At 46.7% G+C, this 26,240-nt stretch overlaps 2 protein-coding genes across 13 annotated transcripts in view; one reads left to right on the top strand and one right to left on the bottom strand.

The window, feature by feature from the left end:
• Window positions 1-22,737, top strand: part of MAP1A (microtubule associated protein 1A) — a 42,543-nt gene extending 19,806 nt beyond the window's left edge. For all 3 annotated transcript variants that reach the window (XM_015873214.2, XM_015873213.2, XM_015873215.2), the window contains 5 exons: window positions 5,958-6,040; window positions 6,741-6,881; window positions 7,551-16,377; window positions 18,150-18,382; window positions 19,286-22,737. In XM_015873214.2, coding sequence (XP_015728700.1) covers window positions 5,958-6,040; window positions 6,741-6,881; window positions 7,551-16,377; window positions 18,150-18,382; window positions 19,286-19,441 — 9,440 coding nt within the window. In that variant the 3' untranslated portion in view covers window positions 19,442-22,737. The remainder of the gene's footprint in view (window positions 1-5,957; window positions 6,041-6,740; window positions 6,882-7,550; window positions 16,378-18,149; window positions 18,383-19,285) is intronic.
• Window positions 22,738-24,224: 1,487 nt separating this feature from the next.
• PPIP5K1 (diphosphoinositol pentakisphosphate kinase 1) overlaps window positions 24,225-26,240 on the bottom strand; it is a 39,837-nt gene continuing 37,821 nt past the window's right edge. For all 10 annotated transcript variants that reach the window (XM_015873243.2, XM_015873240.2, XM_015873241.2 and 7 more), the window contains one exon: window positions 24,225-25,911. In XM_015873243.2, the coding sequence (XP_015728729.1) occupies window positions 25,280-25,911 (632 nt within the window). In that variant the 3' untranslated portion in view covers window positions 24,225-25,279. The remainder of the gene's footprint in view (window positions 25,912-26,240) is intronic.

The raw sequence follows: 26,240 nt of genomic DNA, 5'->3' as shown, positions 1-26,240 counted from the left end.
CATTGAGAAGCCTCATATGAGGCATCTCCTGTTCCACATTCATGAGTCTTTAATTCAGTGCTGCTGTGATTCTCATTATGTGACTCTGTGTCCTAGTATTAAAAGTCACAGTCTAGAACATTTGAGGTTGGAAGGGACATCAGAACATCATCAGGTTTCTTTTGTGGGAAAAGGGAGCCTGGATGAGATAATCTAGCACCCCATCTAACCACATTCTGGAAAATTCCATTGATGGGGTTTCTACTGTATCTCTGAGGCTGTTCCAGTGACTGGTTGCTCCCACTGTAAAAAGTTTATTTCAGTGGGATCAAAGCCCTCCCAGCGCAACTTATGGCTGTTGCCCTCTGTCCTCTCTGCGTGGCTGTTCGTGAAGAGAGAGCACCCGTCCTCTCTGTGGCTGCTATTTAAGTACTGTGAATACAGTGATGAGAATCTTCCTGAGCCTCCTCTGTAAGGTGAAGAAGCCTTTCTCCTGCAGCCCTCCCTCATCTTTTTGCATCTCCTTCAGCCCCTCCCCAGTCTCTCTGAACACCTGTTTTGAACTGTGGGGATCAGACCTGGGCACAGCACATCTGCTGTGTCCTGACAAGTGCTGAGCAGCATAGGGTGATCGTATCTGTACATGTGCTGGTAGTCATGCTGTTCTGAAACTTCTGTAAAATCTCATGAATACAGGAATTCTTCCCTGCCCAGATACCACTCACTGGATTCCCTTTCTTTTCCAGCTGTGGTCAATAATTCCCTTGTTTTAAATCTTGCGTGGTTTCATCCGTGCTCCTTTTGGTCATTCCACAGCACTCCCTTCCACTGCTCCAAGGGCAGTGCATAGCTCTGCCCTGGCTTCCCCTGCAGGGATTCAGCACACATACAGCTACAGCTTCCTTCTTTCCAATGATACACTAGTTTTCACAGTTCTCCTAAAATGCATTTGCTGATATGCTGTGATTTTACTCTTTTTCCAGCAAAGAGAAAATCTCTGAGATGGGTATTTGGATTTATCCATCAATAAGTACATATTTATCTACACTAGCATTGTCTGAAGACCTGAAAATACATAGAGTATGAGTGGTCTGAAAATTTCCACAGTAAAGATGTGTGAGAGGCAAAATGTTGGAAGGCTAATAAGTGTTATCTGATACCAATTCCTCGTCATTCAGCCCTCTGTGCCACCTCCTTGTAGACTGTGACCCTCCAAGGGTGCGGGGATGGGCACAGACCTTCACACTCCTCCCCTTTCCTTAATGCTTCTCTGCAGCGCATCAGGGCTGGGATGGAGGCATCAAGACTTGGTTGTATGCATGGGCAGTGCTGAACTGGAGGGTGTGTAGGTCAGTCAGGAGGAAGAAAGAGAGAGCAAAGTCATCACAGTAAGAAAGAACAGAGTTTTAAACTGGTGGAGTATGGTGACCCTGTTGTGTCTTCTGAACCCAACACAGCCGTTTTCCTCTGGACAAAAAGAGGAACTGGGATTTTGTCTGGGATTTTATGTACAGGGATAGAATATCCTGAGAAGAATTTCCTCAAATTTTTGGGAGAAAGGAAAGAAAAAGAGTGAAAACTTATAGATTGCTGCTATTTAAAAAAAAAAAGTTTTTTTCAGTAATTTTAGCTAGTATTTTGTTCAAGCGAACATTCTGTTGCAATTTAAACAACTTTAACTTCAAAGCAAAATGTTAAGTATTTGTTAAAACAGGCCATTAGTAAAATGATTGATTTTACATAAGTGCTGTGTCAGCTTTGGACTCTAATGTACAGCCTGTGGAAGCTAATGGGCATGTGAACTGTGCTCTGTCCTTTAGCATCTGGGGAGCTGCCCAGGCTTTTTTCTTCCTGCATGGAGATGCATTCTGGCTATAACTCACAATGTGAAGGTGGCTGTTTTCTGAGTGGCTGAATTCCCAGAAGCAGGAGCTGCTTGTTTTCAGGCTGATGCTGGCACTTTCTAGATTCCTGTTTGTCCTCTAAAGGTCAGACCGGAATGAGATATGGCTGCCTGCTCTCTGTGCCATGATCGTGGCAGTTGCTGCTGCTTGCACAGGGTCAGGCACCACCGCAGAGATGCTCTGCCTACAGCAGCTCCTTCCCTCTGCCCCCAGAAAAGGGAATGTCAGTTTTCTTTGAAATAGGGTTTTCCCAGCATCCTTTTTTTTTTCTTCCTGGAATTCACCACAAATGCCCACCAGGCATTCAAAGACTTCTCAGCCCACTCCTCTGTGGGGGGATTTCTTGTTAAACGTATTGAGGACTCTCCTTGTGCATGCTCTGAGCGCGCGGGCAGCAGGGTGACTGCGTGGAGCTTTCCTCATGCTGCTCCATGACACAGCAAACTCCTGTTTGTGCTGCTGGGGCTGTGGCATTCTGTGGTCTGCCCACTTCTGCTCACAGCTGTGGAAGCACCAAAACCTGCACTGAGGGCAGACAGAGCCCTCCCACCCGTGACTGTTGAAGTAAAGCAAGGATGCCCAGGTGAGGCAGTCAGCCTGTAGGTGAAGGAGCACTGAGCTGTGACTTTGCAGCTGCTGGTTTGTGTGCTGGCAGCCAAAGCAATCTTCCTGTTTATTTTTTAATTCCTGAGCCCATCTGACTTGCTGGCAGGGCTCGCAAATCTCCTCCAGCCAGCTGTATGCTATTTGGTTTGCTTGCTGGTGGAAGGAGCTTCAGCAGCTGTGTGCCCATCAGGTGCAATGTTTCAGATGTTGCTTCCAGTAAGAATGCTTACTTCTCTGTCTGACTGCTGAACGATGCAGGGGCTTCCTTGGGCAGGAGTGGATCTGTGTTGCAGTAGGTGGTAAGGAGGAGTGTTTGCACAGTAATCTGCCTCTCTCCCCAGGAGATGTAGCTTGCTGCACTCATTGCAGTTCTGGAGCATTTGTGAATGAATATGTTGTTTCATTTTCTCTGAATGGACCCCAGTTGGGGCTGGATCCTTTTTTTCTTCATGAACGCTGAAGGAGCTACAGTTGGAGGCTTTGCAGCCACAGAATGAAAGAGTCAGTGACCATCTCAGTATTACGGTGCCATTTTAGAATGAAAAATGGCAGCCTTTCAGCTCACACTAGCTCATGTTAATTATGCAAATGTATGCACCCTGAGAAACCTCATGTATGCTTTGACTGTCATCAGAGATGAGCCTTTTTTGTTGTTGTTGTTTTGCAGAGCGTCAGGTCTGTGATTGCATCCCAAGGCTCAGCTCTTTGCTGAAGTGTACCAAAAGAACCCACCCCCAGAACAACTAAGGGCCTATTAATGTTTGCCTTACAGGTGTAACCTGGCCTGTTAATCTCAAATAATCCCAGGGGTGAAGGAAACAAAGGGTAAAGAGGAATAAAGAAGGCACCCTGGATGTGCCAGGATTGGTGTCGATGACTGGATGAACAGTTTGTGTCCTCTTCATACCAAGGTCCTGTGAGCTGTGTAGCAAAGATTGCATGTCCCCAACAGATACTTGCAAGCACTGATGCGGTCTCTTTTCCAGGCTAATCAGACCCAGCTGTTTCAGCTCTCCCCTTGTCAGAGATATGCCAGTCCTTCACTCGTTTTTGTAGCCCTTATACACAGATTGTTAGGGTTTGGCCAAGTTCAGCACAGCCTCCCTGGAAAGATGCCTCCTTAGAGGTCTGCCTAAAGGTGAGATGAGAGCCTGGGAAAACCAGCCCAACCATTGGTCTCTTATTTCACGCTGCTGAGTTGTAACTACGGTTTCTCCAGTGAGAAGACCTCTGAGATTTGATGCTCTGAAAGATGAAAGCAAGAAAAGCTGCAGCTCTGGAGCTATACTTGTTAGCTCTTTAGGCTAGCCCAACTTTTGCTGTTTAGCTACAGGCTTTCTAGGTGCTTTCAGTCAGAGTGGCAATATGCCTTACGTACAAGGATCTGTGTTGGCAGCACAAGGGCCTCCAGGGCTATCTCTCTGCTTCTAGGACCATTTCCTTCTTGGTTGATCTATTTGTCATATAGTGACCTTAAAGCACAGCGCTCCAGCCTAGACTGGTTGGAACAAAGTTGGTATGGGTATGGTAACAATAAGGAAAGGAACTGGGATGAAAATGGAGGTGGCTATATTTGTAGATGACTCAGTTGCTTATATCTGGAAATGACCATGAGGAGCTTGTGCAACTAAAGTCATTGTGATGTCATTAAAATCACTGTCAAAAAATACAAGATCAAGTGCACTGCAATAATTAGATCTTCCCAGCTCATTGTAAGAACACAGTTCATTGTGTTGTCAGGGTGAAAATTTGATGCCACTGTATAGATTTGACTGAAGGTCTTTATTTGGTGCAAAGCTCAAGTCAGGCTACATTGTGATGAAAAATAATAGGGAATAATATGAAATACACAATAATGCCACTCTTGTGAGTCTTCTGAGTTCGTTCTTGTTTTGATACTTGTGATCTTACTTGTCCTGAGGGTTGGAGCAGAAATAGAGGAGTTTTGGGAACTGGTGATGGGTGCCCAGGGAAACTTTCCTTTTAAGAAACAAATGGCAAAGACTGGGGTGTTCTGCCTTGGCAGGGATATGATGGATAGAAATCTTCTCTGGAAATGCATGCAACACTGCTGATTTCTGTTGGGAGTAATTTTTGTAAGAAGGATGCTCCAGCCCATGTGCTTAAATCTTCTGCAGACCTTTATTGAGGGAGCAGCCAGCAAAGGGCTTTGGGATGACTGGCCTTCCCTTGGCTGCCTTGCCTGCATCCATGCAGCTGTAGGTCTGAAAGGCATTCAGGAAGAAAAGGCTGTGGGCTGCAGCCATCATTATGCATTGTTGGACTTCTCCCAGTGCTGTGGCCCAGCAAAGATGTGCTGCCCTCCTGACCTGATCTCTTCCCTTGTCACTGGGCTGTCTCTGAGCAGTTGAGATGCAGTGTCCTCATCCTGCAGATCTCTTCTCTGCCCGTTGCAGCCATCTGGGCAGAGCTCAGGCTTCTGCCATCCTGATTTTCAGGTGTCAGATTAAAATTTCTGTATGTGTGAATGCTGGGCTGGCAGTGGATGCTTTTTCTCTGAAAAACTGGAAGGAAACCTCTCCCACAGCCCAGCGAAATCTCCAGCACCTCTCCGTATGTCGTATTCCAGTATCTGACTACCCTCATGGTAAAATGTTTTCTTGTCCTCAGATGGAACCTCATGTCTCTCAGTTTGTGCCTGTTTCCTCTTGCCCTGTCACTGGGTACAACTGAGAAGAGTCTGCCCGTATTCCCTACCATCATATATTTATAAACATAGATAATCTCCTTGCCCCTCCCCCAGCCTTTTTTCAGCCTAAACGATGCTGCTCTCAGCCTCTCATATGAAAACACTTTTGTCCGTTAATCATCTTCATGGCCCTGCACCATTTGTGCCTTCCATCTGCCACAGCTGCTGGCTCCATAGCTTGAACTCTTTCTTTCAAGTACGAAGGGGGCAGCCCCTCTATGGGGTGTGAGGATGTGAGCAGAATGCTAACAAACCTTGCTTTGTTTGCCCCTCTCAGCAGTGACAGCTCAGCTGCTCAGTCTTAAGTGACAGAGATGGCAAAGAGCAGCAGTATTTCAGTGCCCATTAGTCCCGCAGACAGCACCTCTTCTGCAGCTGTTGTGGTCCCCCGAGGCTGCCTGCAGCACTCAGACTGGCATTGCTTCTGCAGCACTTTGGTACCCAGTGAGATGGTCAGTCTATGCCAGTGTGTGTGGAGCACAGCTGCCTGGCACAGGATGGTGGTTTGACATGTCTGGCACTGTGAGCTTCAGAACACATTGGAGCTGAGTTGCAAATTATGCTGATCCAGTACTAAGTTTTTTTTCTTTGTTGCCCGAAAGGGTTTGCTTTGGTCTGTCAGACTCAGTTATTAATTTGAGTCTGGAGTGTAAGTTGAAGCCTTGCAATCAAAGTCATGCTGAAGTGGAATTTTAGAAGCTGAAACATTGGCACACGGATTTTTCTTCCCAGCTTCTCCTTTTCTGTTTAATTTCCAGGCCAAAGAACCCTCCATCACCGGAGTGATACTCTGGAGACAGTGATCCTGGTAAACCCCAATGTGGACAGCGTTGTGTCTGAGGTAGGAACCCAATGCCGGTGGGTTTTCTCCATGTCAGATTGCTGGCTGATGTTTAACATAGAAGATCGTGATCACACTTAGCACAATCTCAACCACACTGCCAATCTGCTGCGGGATGTAATAACACCAAATGTTCTGGTTTGCCAGCAAGATGCATGCTGTAAGCCAGTATTCTGGGGCAGAGCATACTGCTGAACAAAGAAACACACGAATGTGTGGTTCCTTGTGTCCCAGCCCTGTGGGAATGAGCTGCTTTCTGGAAGAGTCAGTACCTATGGAATTGTTTGATGTTAATCGTTTCTCAGGAGCTCATAGAGCTTCCCAATGAACAGGCTGGAAGGCTTCTGAACCCTGAACATTTCAGTTTGATGAGAGTCTAAATGCACCAATCTGATATGGCAATGTAATGCCAAACATTTTCTCTTAATCCTGGCCTACTTTCCTAACGTGAATTATAATGTGACACTGAGCCGCGTCAGGTGGGAGGTAGGAGAATTGCCTTCCCTGTTCAGTAACCTACTCTCCTGTATATAGGAAACTTACATTTTAGCTATTTGTAAATAGTGTGTTAATATCACCTGGAGCAGTTTCAGCAGTTTCCATGCTCTGTGTGGTTGTGCTCTTTTCTGCATGCTGAAGAATACCGGTAACTTTTTAAAATGCAAATCAAAGTAGTGACAGTGCTGTACCATGGCAACAGGTCCGCTCGCTGCTGTGCGATTCATCAACCCACAAACTACTGATCCTCTGTGGTCAGAGCTCTGACCAGGAAGGAGACTTGATCCTGCAGACAGGGACCTTCACGTACCAGAAGTTTGCTGAGGTACTTTCAGACCCAGAGGTGAGTAAGCAGTAAGTCAGATCTTTCTCTAAGAAGCCTTGGAAACGATATCAAACATAGCTCTGCTTATTACATAGCATGTCCCTAGGCCCATACGTTGGAGATGTAGTCCTGACCTATTAAAATAAGCTCCAGAAAAGAAAATGAATCTGAATAGAATTCAGAGTACAAAAACTGTGCAAATTGTGATATGATTCACTAGTCAGTTAATGAGGATTAGTTCAGGCAATGATGTACGACATTTAAAAGGACATCTTGGGTTAGAATTCACAAATAAAAAGGAAATTGCCACTTTTGAACTGAAACCAGAGTCAGATGTCCCAGGGTGAATAGAAAGAAGTAAGGAAAGAGGACAAGGTGGTACTTGCTGTTGGTTTCTTTCTGGAGGTCTTGTCAGCATGCAGCCCAGGCAGGCAGGAAGCATAACACGACTGCAACATGAAGAACTCCAAAAGAGAGCAGAAAGTGGCCCTGTACTTTTATTTGTAATAGGCTTTTGGAATATTACGTGTACCCTCAGCATTTCCTGCCAGTAAGGTGTTCATCAAGTCTGGTATTTCTCCATTAACTAGTTTTTTTAAAAATTTTTTAAAATTTCATTTTCTTTAAGGAACTGAATTGGTCTCAGAGCTGTATTTCACCTTTATTTGTCTGTGCCTGTCTCAATAGGTCACCCAGATTCTTAGCAACACTGATTCGGATATCAAGGCTTCCCTTACTGTGTCGTGCTTGGGAGAAGGAGACTGGAGCAACCTCGGGCATCCTCGATTTCAGGATATTATTAATCTGAAACTTAACCCTGATCCAGTTCTGCCAGAAATGGATGGGGTGTCTGAATTTGCAGAATATGTCTCTGAAACAGTTGATGTGCCATCTCCATTTGATCTCTTGGAGCCACCCACCTCAGGGGGCTTTTTGAAGCTTTCTAAACCCTGCTGCTACATATTCCCTGGTGGAAGAGGTGATTCTGCTCTCTTTGCTGTCAATGGGTTTAACATCCTTGTGGATGGTGGCTCTGACAGGAAATCATGTTTCTGGAAGCTGGTGAGGCACCTGGATAGGATCGACTCTATTCTCCTGACCCACATTGGTGCAGACAACCTACCTGGCATCAATGGGCTGTTGCAGAGGAAAGTTGCTGAGCAAGAGGAGGAACAGTCCCAGGGCTCCACCAACTACAGTGACTGGATGAAGAACCTCATTTCTCCTGAGCTGGGGGTGGTTTTTTTTAATGTTCCTGAAAAGCTGAAGATGCCGGAATCATCCATGAAAGTAAAGAGGAGCATTGAGGAAGCTTGTCTGACACTGCAGTATCTCAACAGACTTGGCATTAAATCAGAGCCCCTTTACAGGGTGGTGAGCAATACTATTGAACCTATCACGCTTTTCCACAAAATGGGAGTGGGTAGGCTGGACATGTATGTACTGAATCCTGTCAAGGACAGTAAGGAAATGCAGTTTCTAATGCAGAAATGGGCTGGTAATAGTAAAGCGAAGACTGGTATAATTCTTGCAAGTGGGAAAGAAGGTGAAATTTCCGTTCCCTATCTGACATCCATCACCGCCCTAGTGGTGTGGCTGCCAGCCAGCCCTACAGAGAAAATTGTAAGGGTTTTGTTTCCTGGAAATGCTCCTCAGAATAAGATACTGGAAGGTCTTGAGAAACTCAAGCACCTGGACTTTCTGAGGTACCCAGTGGCTACTCAGAAAGATATAACTGCTGGAATACCTCCGCCTGTGCTCAAGCAGACCAAAATTAAACAGAGAACAGACAGTAAAGAGAGTCTTAAATCTTCCCCCAAGCCATCTGTGACAAAGCAAGCTAAGAAAGAGGAGGCAGCTGAGGAGGGGAGTAAAGAAGTAAAACCAGAAGTCATAAAGGATGCTAAAAGTGAGAAAAAAGTTAAAGAGCTCTCTGAGAAGACTCCCGAGAAGCCTGTTAAACATGAAAAGATAAAGGCAGAATCAAATGATGCTCTCAAAGCTGAGAAAAGAAAAATGGCAAAAGACAAAGTTGGCAAAAAGCATCTCAAAGAGAAAGTATCAAAACTGGAGGAGAAGAAAGACAAAGAAAAGAAAGAGATTAAGAAGGAGAAAAAGGACTTAAAAAAAGATGATGGAAAAAAAGAGGAAAAGAAAGATTCAAAGAAAGAAGATAAAAAGAAAGAAACCAAACCAGAGCCCAAAAAATTGTCTAAACCAGACTTAAAACCTTTTACTCCTGAAGTAAGGAAAACGTTATACAAGGCAAAAGTTCCAGGCAGAATCAAAACTGAGAAGATCAAAGTCAAGCCTGAAAAGGAAATACTTAGCGATCTGAAGACATCATCAATGGAGAAGGTGCCAGCAGAGATGGAGCCAGGAGAGGCTGCCATTGCTGAACAGAGGTTAGTCCTGTCTTCACCAGAAGATCTTACAAAGGACTTTGAGGAACTAAAGCACGAGGAGAAAGGGAATTTGCAGGTTACTCAGGAAATGTCTGATATTGAAATAAGTGATAAATTTATGAGTGCAACTAAAACAGAGATGGAAGAGCCTGCAGACATGATGGATAAGAATCATTTTGCAGTGGATCTGAAAACAAACATTCCTGATCAGGGAACAACTTCTATTGATAGGGAAAAAGAATCACCAGCAGAGGAAAAGGCAGTCCGTCATCTAGAACTAAGAGCAGATCAAGCTGAAAAAACAGAGGATGAAGAAAGAACAATAGACAAGAGTCCTGAGATGAGATACAGCGAGAGAGAAGCTGAGCAGTACAAGGAAGCTCAGCTGCTGCTAGACAGAGAACAGGTACCACAACACACAGCTGTCACAGCAAAAGGTGCTCTGTCACCTGCATTCACAGGGGAAGACAGGGAGGAGGAGGAGAAAATCTCTTTGGACAGAAAACAGAGGGAAGCAGTAACAAAGACCTGTGAAAAGTATACTGAGGGGACAGAAGCACAGGAGGAGGCCGAGAAGGAAAAGAGAGAGGATGTGTTAGAAAAGGCAGAGCAGGAAGAAAAGGAAGAAAAGTTCCTGAAGGCAGAGCAGAAAGTGGAAAAGATTAAAGATTTTTATGAGCTAAAACAGGACAAGAGGGAGGAGAAATTGTTTACCACTGAAGAAAAGGAAAAAGAACGTAGTGACCTGGGTGAGAAAAGCAAGTTACTTGGAAAGGAAGCAACAAAGGAGGAGTCATTTCTGAGCGGTCTGCCTGTCCCTGCAGGAGCAGCAGTAGAACACGTTTCATATATCCAAGATGAAACTATCCCAGGCTACTCAGAAACAGAGCAGACCATTTCAGATGAGGAAATACATGACGAACAGGAAGAGAGGATCCCACACTTGAAGTACGATGTCAATGCATATGACATTTCTGTTCCTGACCACCCAGGCTCTTTTGAAGCAGTACATGGAATACAGGCTGTGCCTGCTGCAGACCTTACAGCCAAGGGCTATGCTGGCCAGGAGTCTGAAATCCTGGCATATCCTACAAACATAGTGGCAGCCCCTCTAGCTGAGGAGGAACATATATCTTCTGCTACCTCCATTACAGAATGTGACAAGCTTTCATCTTTTGCAACTTCAGTAGCAGAAGATCAGTCAGTTGCGTCTATAACAGCACCACAGACAGAAGAAACTGGGAAAAGCTCTTTACTTCTAGACACAGCAAACAGCATGCCTTCCTCTAGGACTGAAGCAACACAAGGTCTCGACTACGTGCCCTCTGCTGGCACAATCTCTCCCACATCATCTTTGGAGGAAGACAAATGTTTTAAGTCTCCACTTCCTGAAGACTTCCATGCTCTAGCAGAAGGGGAGAGAAAACTGGAAGCTCAAAAAAAGGATCTCCCTGAAGAGGCAGAAGATGAAGAGGAAGAAGAAGATGGGACTCCAAATATTGAAATGCCTGAGAAACTCAGAGTGCATTACAATGCTCCATTGTTTACACATCAAGAATGTCCTGATAATGTGTTAATGAAAGTCCCCACAGAAGCGATGCAAACTTCAGGCCTGCCATTGTCTGCTGAAGAAACACCATTCTCCCAGGTTGACTCTGCAGAGGCTGAAGAGCGATGCATGAGTCCTGATGACAGTACAGTCAAAATGGCATCTCCTACCCAGTCTGGCCCCACCAGTGCAGGACACACACCTTTCCACCAGTCTCCAGTGGAGGAAAAGCTAGAAACAGTAGATTCAGAGCTATATGAAAAACAAGAGGATGCTACTGCTAAGAAATCAGAAGGCCAAGCTTCTGTTGTGGCAAAAGGAGCCAAGGATGAACCTCTCAGAGACGATAAGGTGTCTGCAGATAAGTACAAATACGAAAAAGACACACCTGGACCTGTGCAGCACAAGCTGGATTTGGACAGTGGTGTGCCACTGTCTCCTGGGGAGGAGGTGCAGGAGGCACACATGGGGAAGGAGGAGCTGCCTTGGCTGTCCTACCACAAGCAGGACACAGTGGTGATAGGGGAGGAGGAGGAGCTGCCTGTACTGCCCCATCCCAAGATGGATGTGTTTCTGGAGCCAGGGAAACAGCTGGAAACCAAATCCGTGGCAGAAAGTTTAATGGGCTCTTCAAAACATTTGACCTTTGAGCCTTTCTCTGCCACAGAAACATCTGTAGGAAGTATGGATTCTCCACAGTTCACACACCAAATCAAATCTGAAAGCGACCAAACCTCACGATTTTCTCTGGAGGATTCCAAATCGCTTTCTTTTGCAGAAGAGAATCTTGGTAAAGAAAAATTCATGGAGATTTCTATGAAGGGGATGGCTGCTGGAGGAGGAAAACTGTTCTGTTTTGCAGAAGACACATCAGAAGAAGAAAAGTCCTCTCAGGTTTCAGTTAAAGACGTTTCTCCAGAAGAGATCAAATCTATTTCTCTCACTGAGAGTCCCAGCAAGGAAATCTCTTCAGGCCTTTTTGTTAAGGGAATTTCTCCAGAAGACACAAAATCTCTCAGTTTTGAAGAAGATAGACCTGTGAAGGAGAAGATGGTGTCTGACTTGACTGATAAATTCCCTTCAGAAGCCATGAAACCCATGGATTTTACAGAGCAGAGCCCAGATGTGTATGAAAAACCACTGGGAGTTTCTACCAAAGGACTCATAAAAGAAGCATCAAAATCATTTCCTTGTCCAGAAAGTACCGCAGTGAGAGACTCGTCACCCAGAGACACTTCCAGTGAAGAAATGTCTCCGGATGACAGCAGTTTGTTTTCTCTCACTGCAGAAGGCCCATCTAGGGAAAAAACTTTAGGTTTGTTCTCTCAGGAAGCATCTCCAGATGCCAAGGGCTCACGCTTCATGGGATCTAGCCCAACTGAGGATAAAACATCATTGCATGTTTCTGCTGAAGATGTTAAATCTTGCAGGATGAAGGAAGACAGAGAAGAAAAATCTCCAGAAATGGAAGACTTTTACGTGAAAGATGTAAGTAATGAGAAGAAAGTATGGTTTCCAGAAGAAGTGGAGGATATTCCTGTTCAGGGGAGGCGCCAGAGGTATGATGAGGAGAGGGAGAGCACATTCTTGGATGAGGTACCAGAATACGAAACAAAATCCCTTCCTAAAATGGGAGAAGAGGAGATCCTGTCTGCTGTAGAGCCTGACAGTCCCACCTGGGGCAGAGCAGAAAGGGAAGCATGGGGCTCTAAATACAAGTATCTTCAGGAAGAAAAAGACACTGGAAGAGTGGGGCAGTTACCCAGCGAGGAGGATGAGGTTCTCCACCATGCCAAAGACAAACCTGTGCTAATGCAAGCAGAAGCAAAATGTTTAAATGTGGAATCATCTGATTACAAAGAAGAGATGCTGAAGAATGCCAAACCTACAGCAGAAACCAAGAATGCAAAAATAGCTCCTGCTGACGTTGCTTTCCTTGACAGTTCTCATCCACCTTCTCAGTATGTCTCTGGTGAGGAATATCAGGCTAAAGAGTTAACTGGAGGCAAAGAAAGGCAAGATCTGTTGTTGACATCTAAGCAAGATTACTCCTATTTAGATGATGAGGAGAAAGCTGTCCTAGATATCTATGCAAAGTCACTAGACCAGGCACTGACAGCATCTCCCCTGGCAATAGCAACTAGCCCTCTGGAAAAGAAGGCTGGCACAACACCAGAAACAGAGAGGCCTTACAAAGTAGGTCAGTGTAAGTCACCTCTACAGGAGGAAATCCTATCAAAGGCTGCTGAAAAGAAAACAGAAGTCGGTGGTTCATATCAGGAAATAGACAGAAAGCAAGAGGATGGGTACAAATCCACTGAGTATCTCTATGACTCTGCGGGAAGCGAAGAGCAGATGGCACCAGCATCTGTTCTGTTGCAGTCGACAAGACCGGCAGCGTATGAATACGTGGCAGCATCCACAGAAGGAAGTGCTGCAGTGTCAGGGCAATGTGCACACTCCTCTCTAGGACAAGTCCCTCCTCAAAAAGGTAGTGCAGCCATGGGCCATTTTGAGGCTGTGGGTTCTGCAAGCCCAGTGGCATATCTTCCAGAGTCCCATTCTAGGAGCCCCCTGGACTCTCCTTCCCAAGAGGAAGAGGTCTGCAGATCCAGAAGTGATGACGGTTCTGTGATACAAGAGCAAGAAGAAAGAGAACCAACTCCCTACCCTGATGAAAAAAGTTTCAAGTATGCTGACATCTATGAGAAGATAATTGTATCTGGAGTTGGACTCTCCTCTTTCAAATCTGAGGATGCAGACATTCCAGGTCACACTGACAAAGCGCCAACAACAGCACCAAGCTTTCAAAAAGATCAAAGTTTTCATGTCTCTGCAAAGGAAGAAGAATCCTGCCTTTATACTTCTGCTGAGAAGGAGTTGTCATCTCCAGCATCCCCTAAAGATAAAGCAGATACAGCCTTTGAGTATGCAGACATCCACGAAAGGTACCTGCCCTTGTCTGAAACAGATAAACCCAGGCTGTCTGAGGAGCAGGAAGACCTGAAGATGTCCAGTGCTTTGCCAGGAGAACGGGGCTCTGAACATCACCCATCATCGACTGCCACAGCATTTGTCTCTCCCACAAGCACATTTTATCAAGAAAAATCAGCAGCCCTTATTGATGCTGCTTGCCCAGATAAGAACATCATTTTGTCTAGCCAGGAACAGATACCTCTACCCCTGAAATCCAAAGGCCAAAATCTCAATGATATATACTATGAGAAAGCAGGTCAAGGGGAAGAAAACATGAGCGACTCAGAGTTAGAAAAAGGTGCTAATGAGAGATCTGAAAAAGAGTTCAAACTGCACAGCCCTGACCAAGCTTCTGGCACAGTCTATGCACACATCACAGCAGGGGAGAAGTTCTGTGTATCAGAACCGCTTCTGCAAAGCAAGCGTGAGGACTCCATTTCACCCACTTCTACTGCCTCGTCACCTTCCGAGCCATTGTGGAAAGAGGATTATGGAATTAGGAAAACTACGCCAGCCACAACTGTGGGGACACGTGTCACTGGCTACAGTGACCTGCCAGACATAGGCAGGGATCAGCAGGCTTCAGAAATGTGCCATTTAAGCCAAGATTCTTTGCAAAAGAAAGAGGATGCTGGAAAATCCACAAAGGAATCACATTTCTGTGTAACAGATTATCCAGGTACAGAGCTGGTCTCGGAGTGCTATGAGCAAGACACATATTTGAAATCTGCTTCTGAAAAGCAAAAAGAAGAATACAGAAAGGTCCCAACAGGAGAGGGCAGAGTGATGGATATATCTTCTGGATTTGAATGCTCCCTGCTAGGGAAGAGTGAAACATCTGGTGTGTTCAGACGCGAGCAAACCTCAGCAAGCCGTTCAGGGGATATCTTTCTTCCTTTAAAGGTTCCCAGTGCTTTGTCCTCAGGCCAGGAGAAGAAAGATGACTACCTGGAGGTTTCTGAGAAGATCAGCAGCCATAGCTCATCTTTAACTAAATTCTCACTGCTGAGTCCATATGAAGAGGATAAACTGTTCTCCAAAACTGTGGAGAAAGAGTCTGTTCCCCAAGAGCAGCTGAAAGATGACTCTTCAAGCCTGTCAGAGGAACCATCATCTGAAGCAACCACTCCTGTAATACCAACTACAGCAGAAAGTTTTTACTCCCATATGCTTTCTGCATGCCCAGGTGCAGGAGTGGAACCAACTACCAGGAGCCTGTGGGATGCACCTCTACAGATTCCAGATAATGCTGTGAATACCCATTCATCTGAAACCAAAGACTTTGTGTTAGCTGAAGAACACAGTTCTGCACTCAGTAGTAGCATCGGTGGCAGCACTTCGCCATGCAGGAAAGAGTACCAAAGTTCACAGACCACATTGTTCTCTGGAGAGATACAACAGGAACCACGTGTAACCAGTCCTGAGCAGAAAGCACCATTTACAGAGCAGCTGACAACACTGACATCCCTCCCTGATGTATTGGCATCATTTCCTCATCATCAACATGAGAATAAAACCACAGCCAATGGTCCAACAGAGGTGAGCACCAGTCTGCAAGCTTTCCAAAGCACATACCATTCAGCAGAGGCAAAAGATGAAAAAACATGTCCTGATTCTGACAGCAGTTTTTCTCCATGCACAGGCAAAGAGGACACAGAGAGACAGAGCCGTCCTTCCTCTCTGATGTCCCCTGAGCACAGTTTCCAGCCCTTTTTCCCAGATGTGCAGAAGGGTGGAAGAACAGATGACCGTGGAGATGCTTCCCATGAGATGGAAACATGTTTAGGAGGCAGTTTTGACTGTGGACAGAAAATTTCCTCACGTGAATATAAGCAGAGGAAGGGAGAGCTGTCGCCCTCATTCATTAACCCGAGCCCTCATGAGCTCTCTGAAGATAGTGATGTCTCACAGGAGGAAGGTCACACTTCAGTGCAAGGAAGACCGCCCCACACTAGTAGTAGCCCTGCACAAACAACCACAGTGGAGGAAACCCCTCCAACATCAGTGAGTGATTCTGGAACTTCCCAGTCAGACTCAGATGTCCCGCCTGAGACAGAAGAATGTCCGTCCATCACAGCAGATGCCAACATGGACTCAGATGAAGATGCTGATTTCCTCCCAGTGGACAAAGCTGTTGGGAGTGCTCATCATGCCAGTTCTAGGTCCAGCCATGATCCTCAGCCTGTTCCAATGGTAGATCCTCATCCTCATCCACCTCACCCTGATGTCTGCATGGTAGACCCTGATATGTTAGTAAATGAGCAAAGTATGAGTAGAAATGATAAAATTTCAAAGAAAGACTTGAAAGAAAAGAGCAAGAGTGTGAGGAAGCCTTTGAACAAACCCAAATCTTCCTCTCCTGCTCGTAAATTAGACACAAAAGGGAAGCGATCGCCCACTCCTGTGAAACAGCCATCGGACAAATCTCCAAAATCTGCCACTGCCAAAAAAGAAAGAGATGGAGCAGAGAAGCCCAAACCACGTGGTGTGCTAGTACAGCCTCCTCACTCAGAGGAGGAGTTAGCCCGGAGCAGTCACAGCAACCCTGGCAAGAACCTTGTTAATGGCATCAAATCAAACCCTGGTAAGAGATTCTTCACCAAATGTCCATTTTCTTTTCAGGTTCAGCGCAGAGAAACCACAGCAAGTTCAAAGTAGCAAAGCAGAGAACAGGACTTCTGAGTCAGGCATGAGAAATCAAATCAGTGAGAAAAGAAGTGGTCACGCAAGTCACATAAAAAGCCTGAAGCCTTGAGGTAAACTGTAGAGATGAATCCAGCCACCTCTTCAGAGAGTCCCGGGAAACCTAATTCAGAACCCAGTTTTAGGTGATAAGTACAATTGCACCATCTCCATCTCTTAGCTGTGACCTCAAAGTGCCAGGCTCTGTGCAAAGCACAGGCCAAGTGGTAATTGTCTGCCTCAGATCCTTGATACTGTGTGCAAGATGAGCCAGGGGCAACACACAGGAGGGTGCGGAGAATGAAAACACTTCTGATGTGCTGTGGTCTCAGCAGATGCCCACTGCAGGCACTCTGGCAAGGAGAGGGTGTAAAAGAAGCAGAGGAAGGGCTGCAGGGGCCCTACCAGACACTCCCTGAGTAAGAGCAGCCAAAGAGAAAGACCTGAAAAGAAAGCCCATAAGTGTGTGCTGCAGGTATACGTCAGGTGAGAGAAACTCATGTCATTGACAGATGGCATCACTGACAGCAAGGGGATGGACATGCCAAGCAGACAAGGAGTCAGTGCGGTGAGCAGTCAGAGGAAAGTAGTGGGCAAAGAACTAAAGTGGTTGCAGGGCTCTGCAAGGGAATGTGACTTGAGGAGGTGCTGAACACTGACTTTCATGAATAGCTGGCACAGAAGCATGGTCTAGCAGGGAGCCTACAGCAGGATATGAGCAGTGTGTCTTTACAGAACAGCTGTGTCTTGAAGGCACTGCGCAGAAAGAAAGGTAAAGATGCAGTGCCTGGGCACGTAAGCCTGAAGGGAAGCTTAAAATATACAGGAATTTTGTGCTTGGAGCAGTGCGCTTGGTTGCCCAACTCTAAACTTGGGATGAGGAATAGATATCAGTGGCTGTGATGGGAGGGGATCTGTTTGTGCAGCAACACAGTGAGATGTACAGGATAGTGTTGGTGGCTTTATGCTCACAGAATGAAGCGTTCAGAATGGGAAGCAGAGGGCAGAGGCCTTTGTGATTCCACAGAAAGTGAGAGGGAGTGAAGGGATGGTCCTTCCATGGGTTTGGTCCTTCCATGGGTTGTATCTATATAATGCATATATACCACTGAGTGTAATAACTTGTTTGAACATCTCCCACCTCATAAATATAAAAAGCATCAAATTAAGAAAAGATGTAGAAAAGTAGCAGCAGTGTTGCTAGGAAAGAGCATTAGAGTCCATGGAACAGCAATGATTCTTATGGATGGCAGAAAGCCAGCCTGGAACTTCCAAAAAACCCACTGCAGTACCCTCAGATAGAAAGGCGTACAGAGGTCACAGAACAGGTTTCTTCAGCAAAAGTAGGTTATTAAACAAAAAGAAATAAGCTAGAACTGAGTATTGATAGGGAGAACAACTCTGCAAAAGCTAATAATGGAACTTTTGATTCCCTTCTTGAGGAAAGAGTTCAGAGCCTAAAGCCTTCCAGTCCATCCTCAAAGAACAGCAGAACTCCCTTCCCCTCCATTTCTCTCCAGTACTGGCTCAGAAATCCACCCAGATCGTTTTTGAGCCTGGATAAATCCAAACTGCGGGGAAAAAAACCTTTCTGAAGTCCATGTACTTCAGTGTGAATTTGTGTTTATTCATTCCACAAGGATTTTGATAGCCTCCACTTTCTTTTTTCCAAAGCTTCCAATAGTCCCAAAAGCAATTTGCCTGTGCCCACGGGGCCACCTGTCTATGTGGACTTGGCATACATCCCCAACCACTGCAGCGGAAAGAACACAGATCCAGAGTTCTTCAAACGGGTTCGAGCGTCATACTACGTTGTGAGTGGGAATGATGCAGCCAATGGAGAGCCAAGCCGTGCAGTGTTGGATGCACTCCTGGAAGGGAAGTCTCAGTGGGGGGAGAACCTGCAGGTAGGTCACAGGACTGCCAAAGAATGTATGTGATTCTCCATGTGTCACAAACAAACTCAGAGGAAGGATACAAATGTTACTAGACATGCATTGCTCTGCAGAGTTAGTAGAATGTACTTAAGAGGAGGAGGACACACTCAGAATGATGTGAGTTGAATCAGGTGCGTCCTCCATTCCACTTTCTTCTGAGGAAGCATTCAGAGATCACACGTGGCTGCTCACCTGCTCCAAGGTGAGCCTATCTGCTAGTGAAAACAAGCAGCATGGCAGCCTACATTTCATCACAATGTCCTATGGCACTTGTTGCCAGCCCTTCTTGCTCAAGGACTTTACTAGTGGCAGATGCTGACTTTTATTAGTGATTTAAAAAAAAAAAAAAAAAAGTATTCTTAGTCATGTTTCCTATGTAGTCAGGTTTGTAGGAGATCCAGGGTGGACACTGTTTCTGAAGACAGAAACAGGGAAATGTGTATGCTCTGTCAGAGGAAGCAGCCTTAGATTTCAGAGTCCTGGAGGCTGCGCACTGGGTCAGGAGGTACCCAAAGTCAAGTATCAGCCCAATAGCAGTCACATGCAGCACCGTCCCTTCTCACACTGAGGAATCTCTCTAAGGCTGTTTTAGGAGCACCGTTGATGCTCTTCCCTGTACCGCAGCCGTTTTCAGTGTTACTGTGTTAGTGCTGCCAGATTGCAGCCAACTCGGAGCCCCATTGTTCTGGTACTGCATAAGATAAAGCAGCAGCTCTGCCTTAGAGCATCTGTCATCTGAAAGACATTAAGTAGAACAAGCAGTACCAAGGGGACAGTGTTCCAAAATTAATGAGAAATTTTAGCCTTTTTATGGGCACTGTTTATGACTTGCAGTTATTCTCAGATAATCACGCCTGCTTCTTTATTCCCCAGGTGACGCTGATCCCAACACACGATACTGAGGTGACACGAGAATGGTACCAGCAGACACATGAGAAACAGCAGGAGCTAAACATCATGGTACTGGCAAGCAGCAGCACTGTTGTGATGCAGGATGAATCTTTCCCAGCCTGTAAGATTGAATTCTAACTCCCCCCAGCCCCACTTTACGTTCATTCATTGACTCTCCAATCACCGATGCAACATCAGAGACACCATCTAATCACAGTCCAGGTCTTCTCTGGTTTAATCCTTTACATGGTTCCCATTTGTCAGGCAATCGGGTACCCATCTAGCTCAGCACTGGATGCCGTGAGAAAGAAGTGCAGGGCTCTGTAATATTCTGGACTGAGCTAAGGTTTTGTGCAAGAGCAGTTGCAGGCCAGGGGTGCTTCCGCTTTCCCTGCTTTATTCTGCCGCCTGTACAGTTTCTGTAGACTATCTTGGCTGCCTTGCTGCTATGAGAGCTTGTTCCACTCTCTTCCTGGCTGCCTTGCCATTTAACTTGTAGCACCATGACCCTTGTCTTTCTGGTGAGGGCTAAAATGCTGCTGCTGCTGCATGTTGACGGTGTGTGGGGGGCAGGGGGATAGAGAAAAAAACTAATTTGCAAAGCAAACGGACTGAGATGATGAGGGAAGGTCAGACTTTCCAATCAGTGTGTGACAGTGAAGGGCATTCTTCCATCTCCCACTCTGAGCATACAGGTGGTGCTCTGGGTGAGGGGATTTGTGCTCCAACTGGACAGGGCCACTGCTGGCCACTTCTGCAGGCTTCTGTCCCAATTAAGCGCTCTCAGGCTCCTGCAATGCTGGCTCTGTGCTCAGGGAGCTGTACTGAACGACATGTTGGTTTGAGAGGAGAAAGCTCGGCCTGTTGCTCTTTGCTGCTAAGAGCACATTCCTAACCTGCTAACTTGAGTTTTGCACACCAAGTGGCTAACCTGCTCCTGCACAGCAACAGTGTGACAGCAAGGGGCACAGAGGGGCCACTGCCTGAACAGTCACACTTCAGAGAATCTAAACGCACAACTACAGCTGCTTCTAAAGCAGAAGGGCTGCAACAACCCGGCCTCTCTTGGCCTATCATCTCTGAGGAACCTCCCTGTCACTGTAAACCAAAGGTTTTGCTGAGGAGTGTAGTGAGGCAGTTGAGGAGCTTGCATGCCATATTGAGATGCTAGTGTCTGGCCAGTAGAGCTTGATGATGTGCAAGCAACAGCAGCTTCTTTGCTACGTGTATGCCAACAGCCCGGATTCTTAGCTGTGTTCAAGCTATTGTTGCCTAAACTGCCTCCACAGAAAAGTGTGCCCAGGATTTGGAGACTAGAACCTATGGGATGAGAAGTTCCCAAAAACACTTTGTTGAAGTAGATCAGTGACTGTGTTAGCTCATAGCTTCTCCATACCTGTGTCAGGGATGTACATGTGTTGCCAGCGCAGAGGAGCTACTTGTGGTTGCAGGTGGCAGCTGTTGCATCTTCACTTTATGGCTGTTCTGGCAAGAAATGTAGCTGTGTGCTCTGAATGCACCATTGCTGCTGAACCCAAAACCTCCCTGGCACACAAGTCTATTCCAGCTGCGGGGCTGCTCCTGCAGGGAGAGCAGCAATGAGAGTGCTGGTGCTCAGGTGCACTGTGTCAGCAGCAGCAGGAAGCCTTTGCCAAAACCTGGACCATCTTATCACAGGGATGACTTCAACTTTCTGTAAGACAAAATGAACGGCAGTAGGTTGCGCTCCTCTGGCAAAGGAGAGATGAGATAGGAAGCGCTGTTGAAAGGCTTGACATACAAGTATTTCCATCTGCTGCATCACCCGCTGTGCTTGGCCCCGAGCCGAGGTCTGATTCCACAGTAAGCATCCCAGGACGATGGGCTGTACTTGCCTAGGACTCTTCAGTTTCTATGCTAGTGTTTTCTAGCAGCTGACACAAAGAAAATGCTGCTTAGAAACTTGCTCCTAGAACTAAAATGGAGCTTCTAAGGAAAGGGTTTATTTTGCATTTAATTTATGTATTTATTTTTTGTTCTTAAGCTGCTTTTTGTTTGGATTTACTATTTTAATTTATACATGTAAACTTGAGACTATGTGCTCTTGGTGTCAGCTCAGAGGTTTCTCAGTACAGATGCTGCAATTTAAAGAACAGCAACAAGAAGACTACAGAGGGATGGGCAGAGTATTTGCTGGCAACAGAAGGGATCTCTGCTTGCAGCCTGCAAGTCTGTGTCTAAAACCCAGCAGCTGCAGGACAAAGCCCGAGGTGAGCAGCCTCTCCCCAGGGCAGCCAGCCCTTTTAACACACTCCCTGGTAGGAGTGTGGGAGCTTACTTGGGGATTTCTGAAATCCCTGCACTGTATTCATGTTAACCATGGAGTCGCAGTGTGCCAGAATAAATGTCATTCTCTGCAACCCAGTGGGATTATTTTCTATGAATGTCAGGTACAGCAAGCAATTGTAGGCAGTAACAGACCTGCTTTTGCTTCTCCCAGCTCTGCTCTGGGGTTTTGCCTTCAGTGCTTTAGGGAAATCCTGGTTCACTTGTCACTGGGACTGGATGGCAGCCAGCTGCAGGAATAAAACACCGAACATCCAGTGCCAGGTAGCCAGAGAAACAAACGTGACAACTTCAGTGACTGGGTCCTTGGATCCCTCAGCGTGGCTAGGCAGAAAAGCTAATGCACTAACTTTATAGATAGACCCACAAATGAATGTTTCTCTACTTTAAACTTGAAGTAATTCTGACTAAGCAGCAGTAACAGTGAGGCTTTGCAAGGTGCCTGCATCCTCCCCACAGGAGTGCAGCTGTTGGCACGTGTTTCAGTGCAAGCACTCGCCCTCTGCACGCTGTGCTCTTGCACGCTGCAGCTGTGCTGCTCGGACTGCTCAATCTTTCCCCAGTTCACTTCTGCGTCCTTGAGACTCCACAGTTTTTGTCAGACTTTGGTGGCAGTCTCTTCTGCCTTCAGTTTCTCTCCCTCCCTTGAGATCTTCTGAAACTACAGGGAAGAAGAATTGTATAAATTCCAATTTATAAAGCGTCGGACTCTGCTCAGCCTGCAGGAGCCAGCAGAACCGAGCCAGAGGTAATACAACACTAATAGAGAGAAACAGTTAAACTCTGCTTTTGCTTGTTTCTGCATGTGGGCAACAACACATAATCTTCCTGTATGTAATAGGTATAAAATACTATTTTAAACCTATAATTTAAAAAAAAAGTGAACGTCTTAACTGTATTGAAATGGCAACTTGTGCTCCCAGCTTCGATGCTAAATGTTTTAAAAACAGAGCCCTGATTCTTTTCTTCAGCATCATATTTCTATTTGAATTTAGTTCCTCAACCTCTGTCCTTTTGCCCATTTCCATGTGAAACACTCTGTAACTAACTACTGTCAAGAGAGGAGCCCAACACATTAATAATAAAGCCACATTAATTGCGAACAAGAACACCTCCAGCTGTTTCAAACCATTCTTTAAGTGTGCACGGTGTGGGTAGGGGTGTGCAGCGCTGCTTACCCACAGCTGCTGCTGCAGCCCAGCCCTGCCCTCAGCCCTGTGGGAAGGATGCCCACACTGAGGCAGATCTGCCTCCTGGGGAGGGCTGCTCCTTGTTGCAGTCCCAAAGCCAACTCCTGCCGCTCACAGCAGGCTGAGGGCCTGCAGCCATAGCTGAGTGTGCAGCCATAGCTGTGTGTGCAGCCATTGCGGCGTTCACTGCCTTGCAGAACTGCACTGCAGCCCTCTGTCAAACCAGTGACCCTCAGGAATGGCTGCTGTGCCTGGCACGGCTGGCACCCCTGGAACTGGGAATATCCTGAGTGTGGGAAGCACAGCTGGGCAGTCCCAGCCTGAAGCCAGCAGTTGGGCAGGGCATGCAGCAAAGCCTCCACACTGTACTGATGGAGCATCACGAGGCCATCCCTATGGCAGCAGCAGGCCTCTGCCCTGCTTCACAAGCTCCTCTGAAGGGAAAGTCATTCATTTGGGCTTCTGCTTCTCAGCTGAAAATGAGGGCAGCAGTCACTTGCTCCTGCTGTGCCCACCAGCTCAGCTCCTTTGCTGCCTGGACACCCTGGAGGAAACACTGCATAGATGAATGCAGAGCAAAAAGAAGGCAGGGACGGGGCTGCAGCACTCAGAAGAGGATGCAGTGGGAGGGGAGTACATCACAGAGAGCTCGGCAGCTGGTGGCATTGGTCGGGTCCTTTGTAAGCCTGAGAGGAGGGCCACAGCAGGGCAGAATTGCTGAAGCAGTGCACAGACATTGCCTGAGGGCCCTGAGAAGGATATGGAGAGCTACTCCACCTCCAGCTTTCCCATGGCCAACTCTCAGGACCAGGGCACACCAAAGCCCAGCAACCTCAGCCCTGATAGGCACAGGCCAGGGAAGCTGATCATCCAAACCTGAGTACCATACTGCCAATAAAAGTCAGAGCTCTTCCATGAGCACATGGCAGGACTTCCATCACAAAGCCCTGCCAAAAGGGCGTCAGTTTCCTCCTGGTGCAGCATTGCACTCAAAGCCACTGTAAGATCTGCTGCATTTCAAGTACAAATGAACATCACCTGAAATGCCCAAAGTGAAAAGTAGAGTTGTTGGGCATGAGGAAGCATTATGCAGGGTGCCCTTGGAACCAATGAGAAGGTTTGGACCAGGTGAGAGGAACCAAACTCTGCCCCAAGGTCTTCACTCTACAGCAAACCACCACGGGTCCTGGGCAGCCAGGACCTCTTCCCCCATACAATCAATTCTTCAAACAAGGAGAATGAAAAGAAGCATCTGGCTTTCCCAAGCAAAGCCCCATGCGTGTGCACTCACTTCAGTGGTGGCTTGTCTTGACCACAGTTTCTTCTTGCTCCACAATGGCCAAGAACAAGCAAGGCTTGCTGCCCTGAGCATCAGCAAGCTCTGCACAAGTCAGCAAAGACAGACACCAGACCCACAGCAGAGATTTACTGTGAACACACATCACAACACAGCACAGAGATCTTTGGGCAGAGCTTCACAAAAACGTATATCATGGCTACAGACAAACACACAGACTTGTCCATGAATACAGGAGGCGCAAGAGGCACAGCCCTGCCCTGCACTTTGGATGTGGCAGGGGCACCTGTGTCAACGTTGCCCTCAGGCTTGTGCTCACAACTCATTTACATAAATAAGTATTAAATATATCTCATTTTATATAGAATAAAGTTTTTCTCCTTATTGGTTTCTAATAATCCCGATTTGCTCAAATAGCAGTTTATCTTAATTTCTGTCACCAAGAGTTCAAAGCTTTACCTCACATGACTCTTGGGAACAAGAAAAACCCGTGAGATCCTCCCTGCACACCTTTCTCTGGCTGGATCCCTGGCTCCAGCCAGCCCAGCAGGAAACATTCAAGTCCACTCCAGAGAGAGGTTTTCTTGCAAGAAATGGCCTTGAACCTGTTCTTCTCACTACTCCACTTCTCAAACTCACACAGAATGCTTTCTCCTTTTCCTATTCTTCCCACTACTGCTGCTCTGGATCAGTTTTGGCAGCCAGCAGTGGGGATCAAGAGGAGAAGGAAGGAACAGAGAGGAGACTGATGGTTGTGAAGAACCCGATCACTTTGAACCCAGAATGCCTTCCCTGAAGCCTATGGGCCTACTAATCACCAGGGAGCATTTGTCCCTCTGGACTCACCACTCCAAAAACCTCAGCTCTACCAATCCTCTGCTGTCCCAGTGAGCATACAGTCCTGGGGAGATGCTGAACCAAAACAATGCCACATCCCTGCTCGATGGAGGTGCATTTGCTGTTTGTTTAACATGGTAGGCAGAGTACTGTCTCTTGCTGGATGGCAAAGAGTTACGTAGGAGCAGAGCAGAAACTTCCACAACTTGGAGTCCTATGAAGTTGGGACATGGCTTGTTCCATGAACAACCATCTGCATGAAGTGCTGTGCAGGAAGTTGGCTGCCTCCAGGCTAGAAGTGCTTGTAGTGTGCTGTCCAGTGAGCTGCTAGTTCTGCTGATCCTCCTGCAGCTCCTCCATACTTGTCTCAAGAGGCAGTGGTTGCTTCCAGCACAGTTGACCAGACAGAAGCTGGTCTGACAGAGCACTGTGCCCCACAAATGGTTCCTCACCCACATGCTCTGGGTCTAACGCCTCTCCCAGAAGCTCCTCTTCACAGGGCAGCAAGATGTTCTTGGCCAGCCCCAATTGATCCAGGCCGGTAATTACCCCTAAATCCTCCTCAGCTGGCTTCACTGTCTCCCCAGCTGGCCTCATCTCAGACTCTGCACCACTCTTTGGTTTCCCTATGTTAATTGGATCTGACATTTCCTCAGCTGAATCTTCTTCCAGCTCCACCATACTTTTATCCTCTGGGTTAGGGTTCTCCTTACTGCAAGCCAGTGTCTCTGGGGCACTGGGCTCTGTCACTGTCAACTCAGACATGCCCACTTTGCCACCAAGCCCTCCACTATCAGGCTGCCTCTCTCCTTGTTCAGGGGACTGGCTACTCAGCAGCTCCTCGTTTTTGGGGGGACTGACGGAAAGTTTCTCAGCGAAGTTGAAACGAGTGCAGCTGTCCAAAGAGGTCGGAGAGGACGGGCCTGCGCTGGAGACAGTACTGGAAGGGCCACTGCTGTCTGCAAAGAGGAGGAAAAATCTTAAACATTTAGCTGATACTTCCCTAGCCCAAAGCCTGAGCAAACCCAAGCTGTTACCATCCCACAGCTCTACAAGAAATGGGTGAGGGTCACCTACGTGCCATGCATCCATGCAATTCAGCTGATGAAAACACAAGCACAAAATCCACACTTACATTTTGTTATATAGTGCTACACTGAAGTTATAGAGCAACATGAATCTTCATGTTGGGTACTGAGTGGAAAAGCCGTTTCTTCATTTCCTCACTGTTACGGGACACTCATCTTCAGCCTCACTACCCCTAGATCCTGACATACACAGTCCCTGA

This window comes from Coturnix japonica, chromosome 10 (assembly GCF_001577835.2).
Source record: "Coturnix japonica isolate 7356 chromosome 10, Coturnix japonica 2.1, whole genome shotgun sequence".
Classification (NCBI taxonomy): Eukaryota; Metazoa; Chordata; class Aves; order Galliformes; family Phasianidae; genus Coturnix; species Coturnix japonica.
Note: the sequence above shows the minus strand (reverse complement) of the source record. Positions and strands in the feature narration are given on the sequence as shown.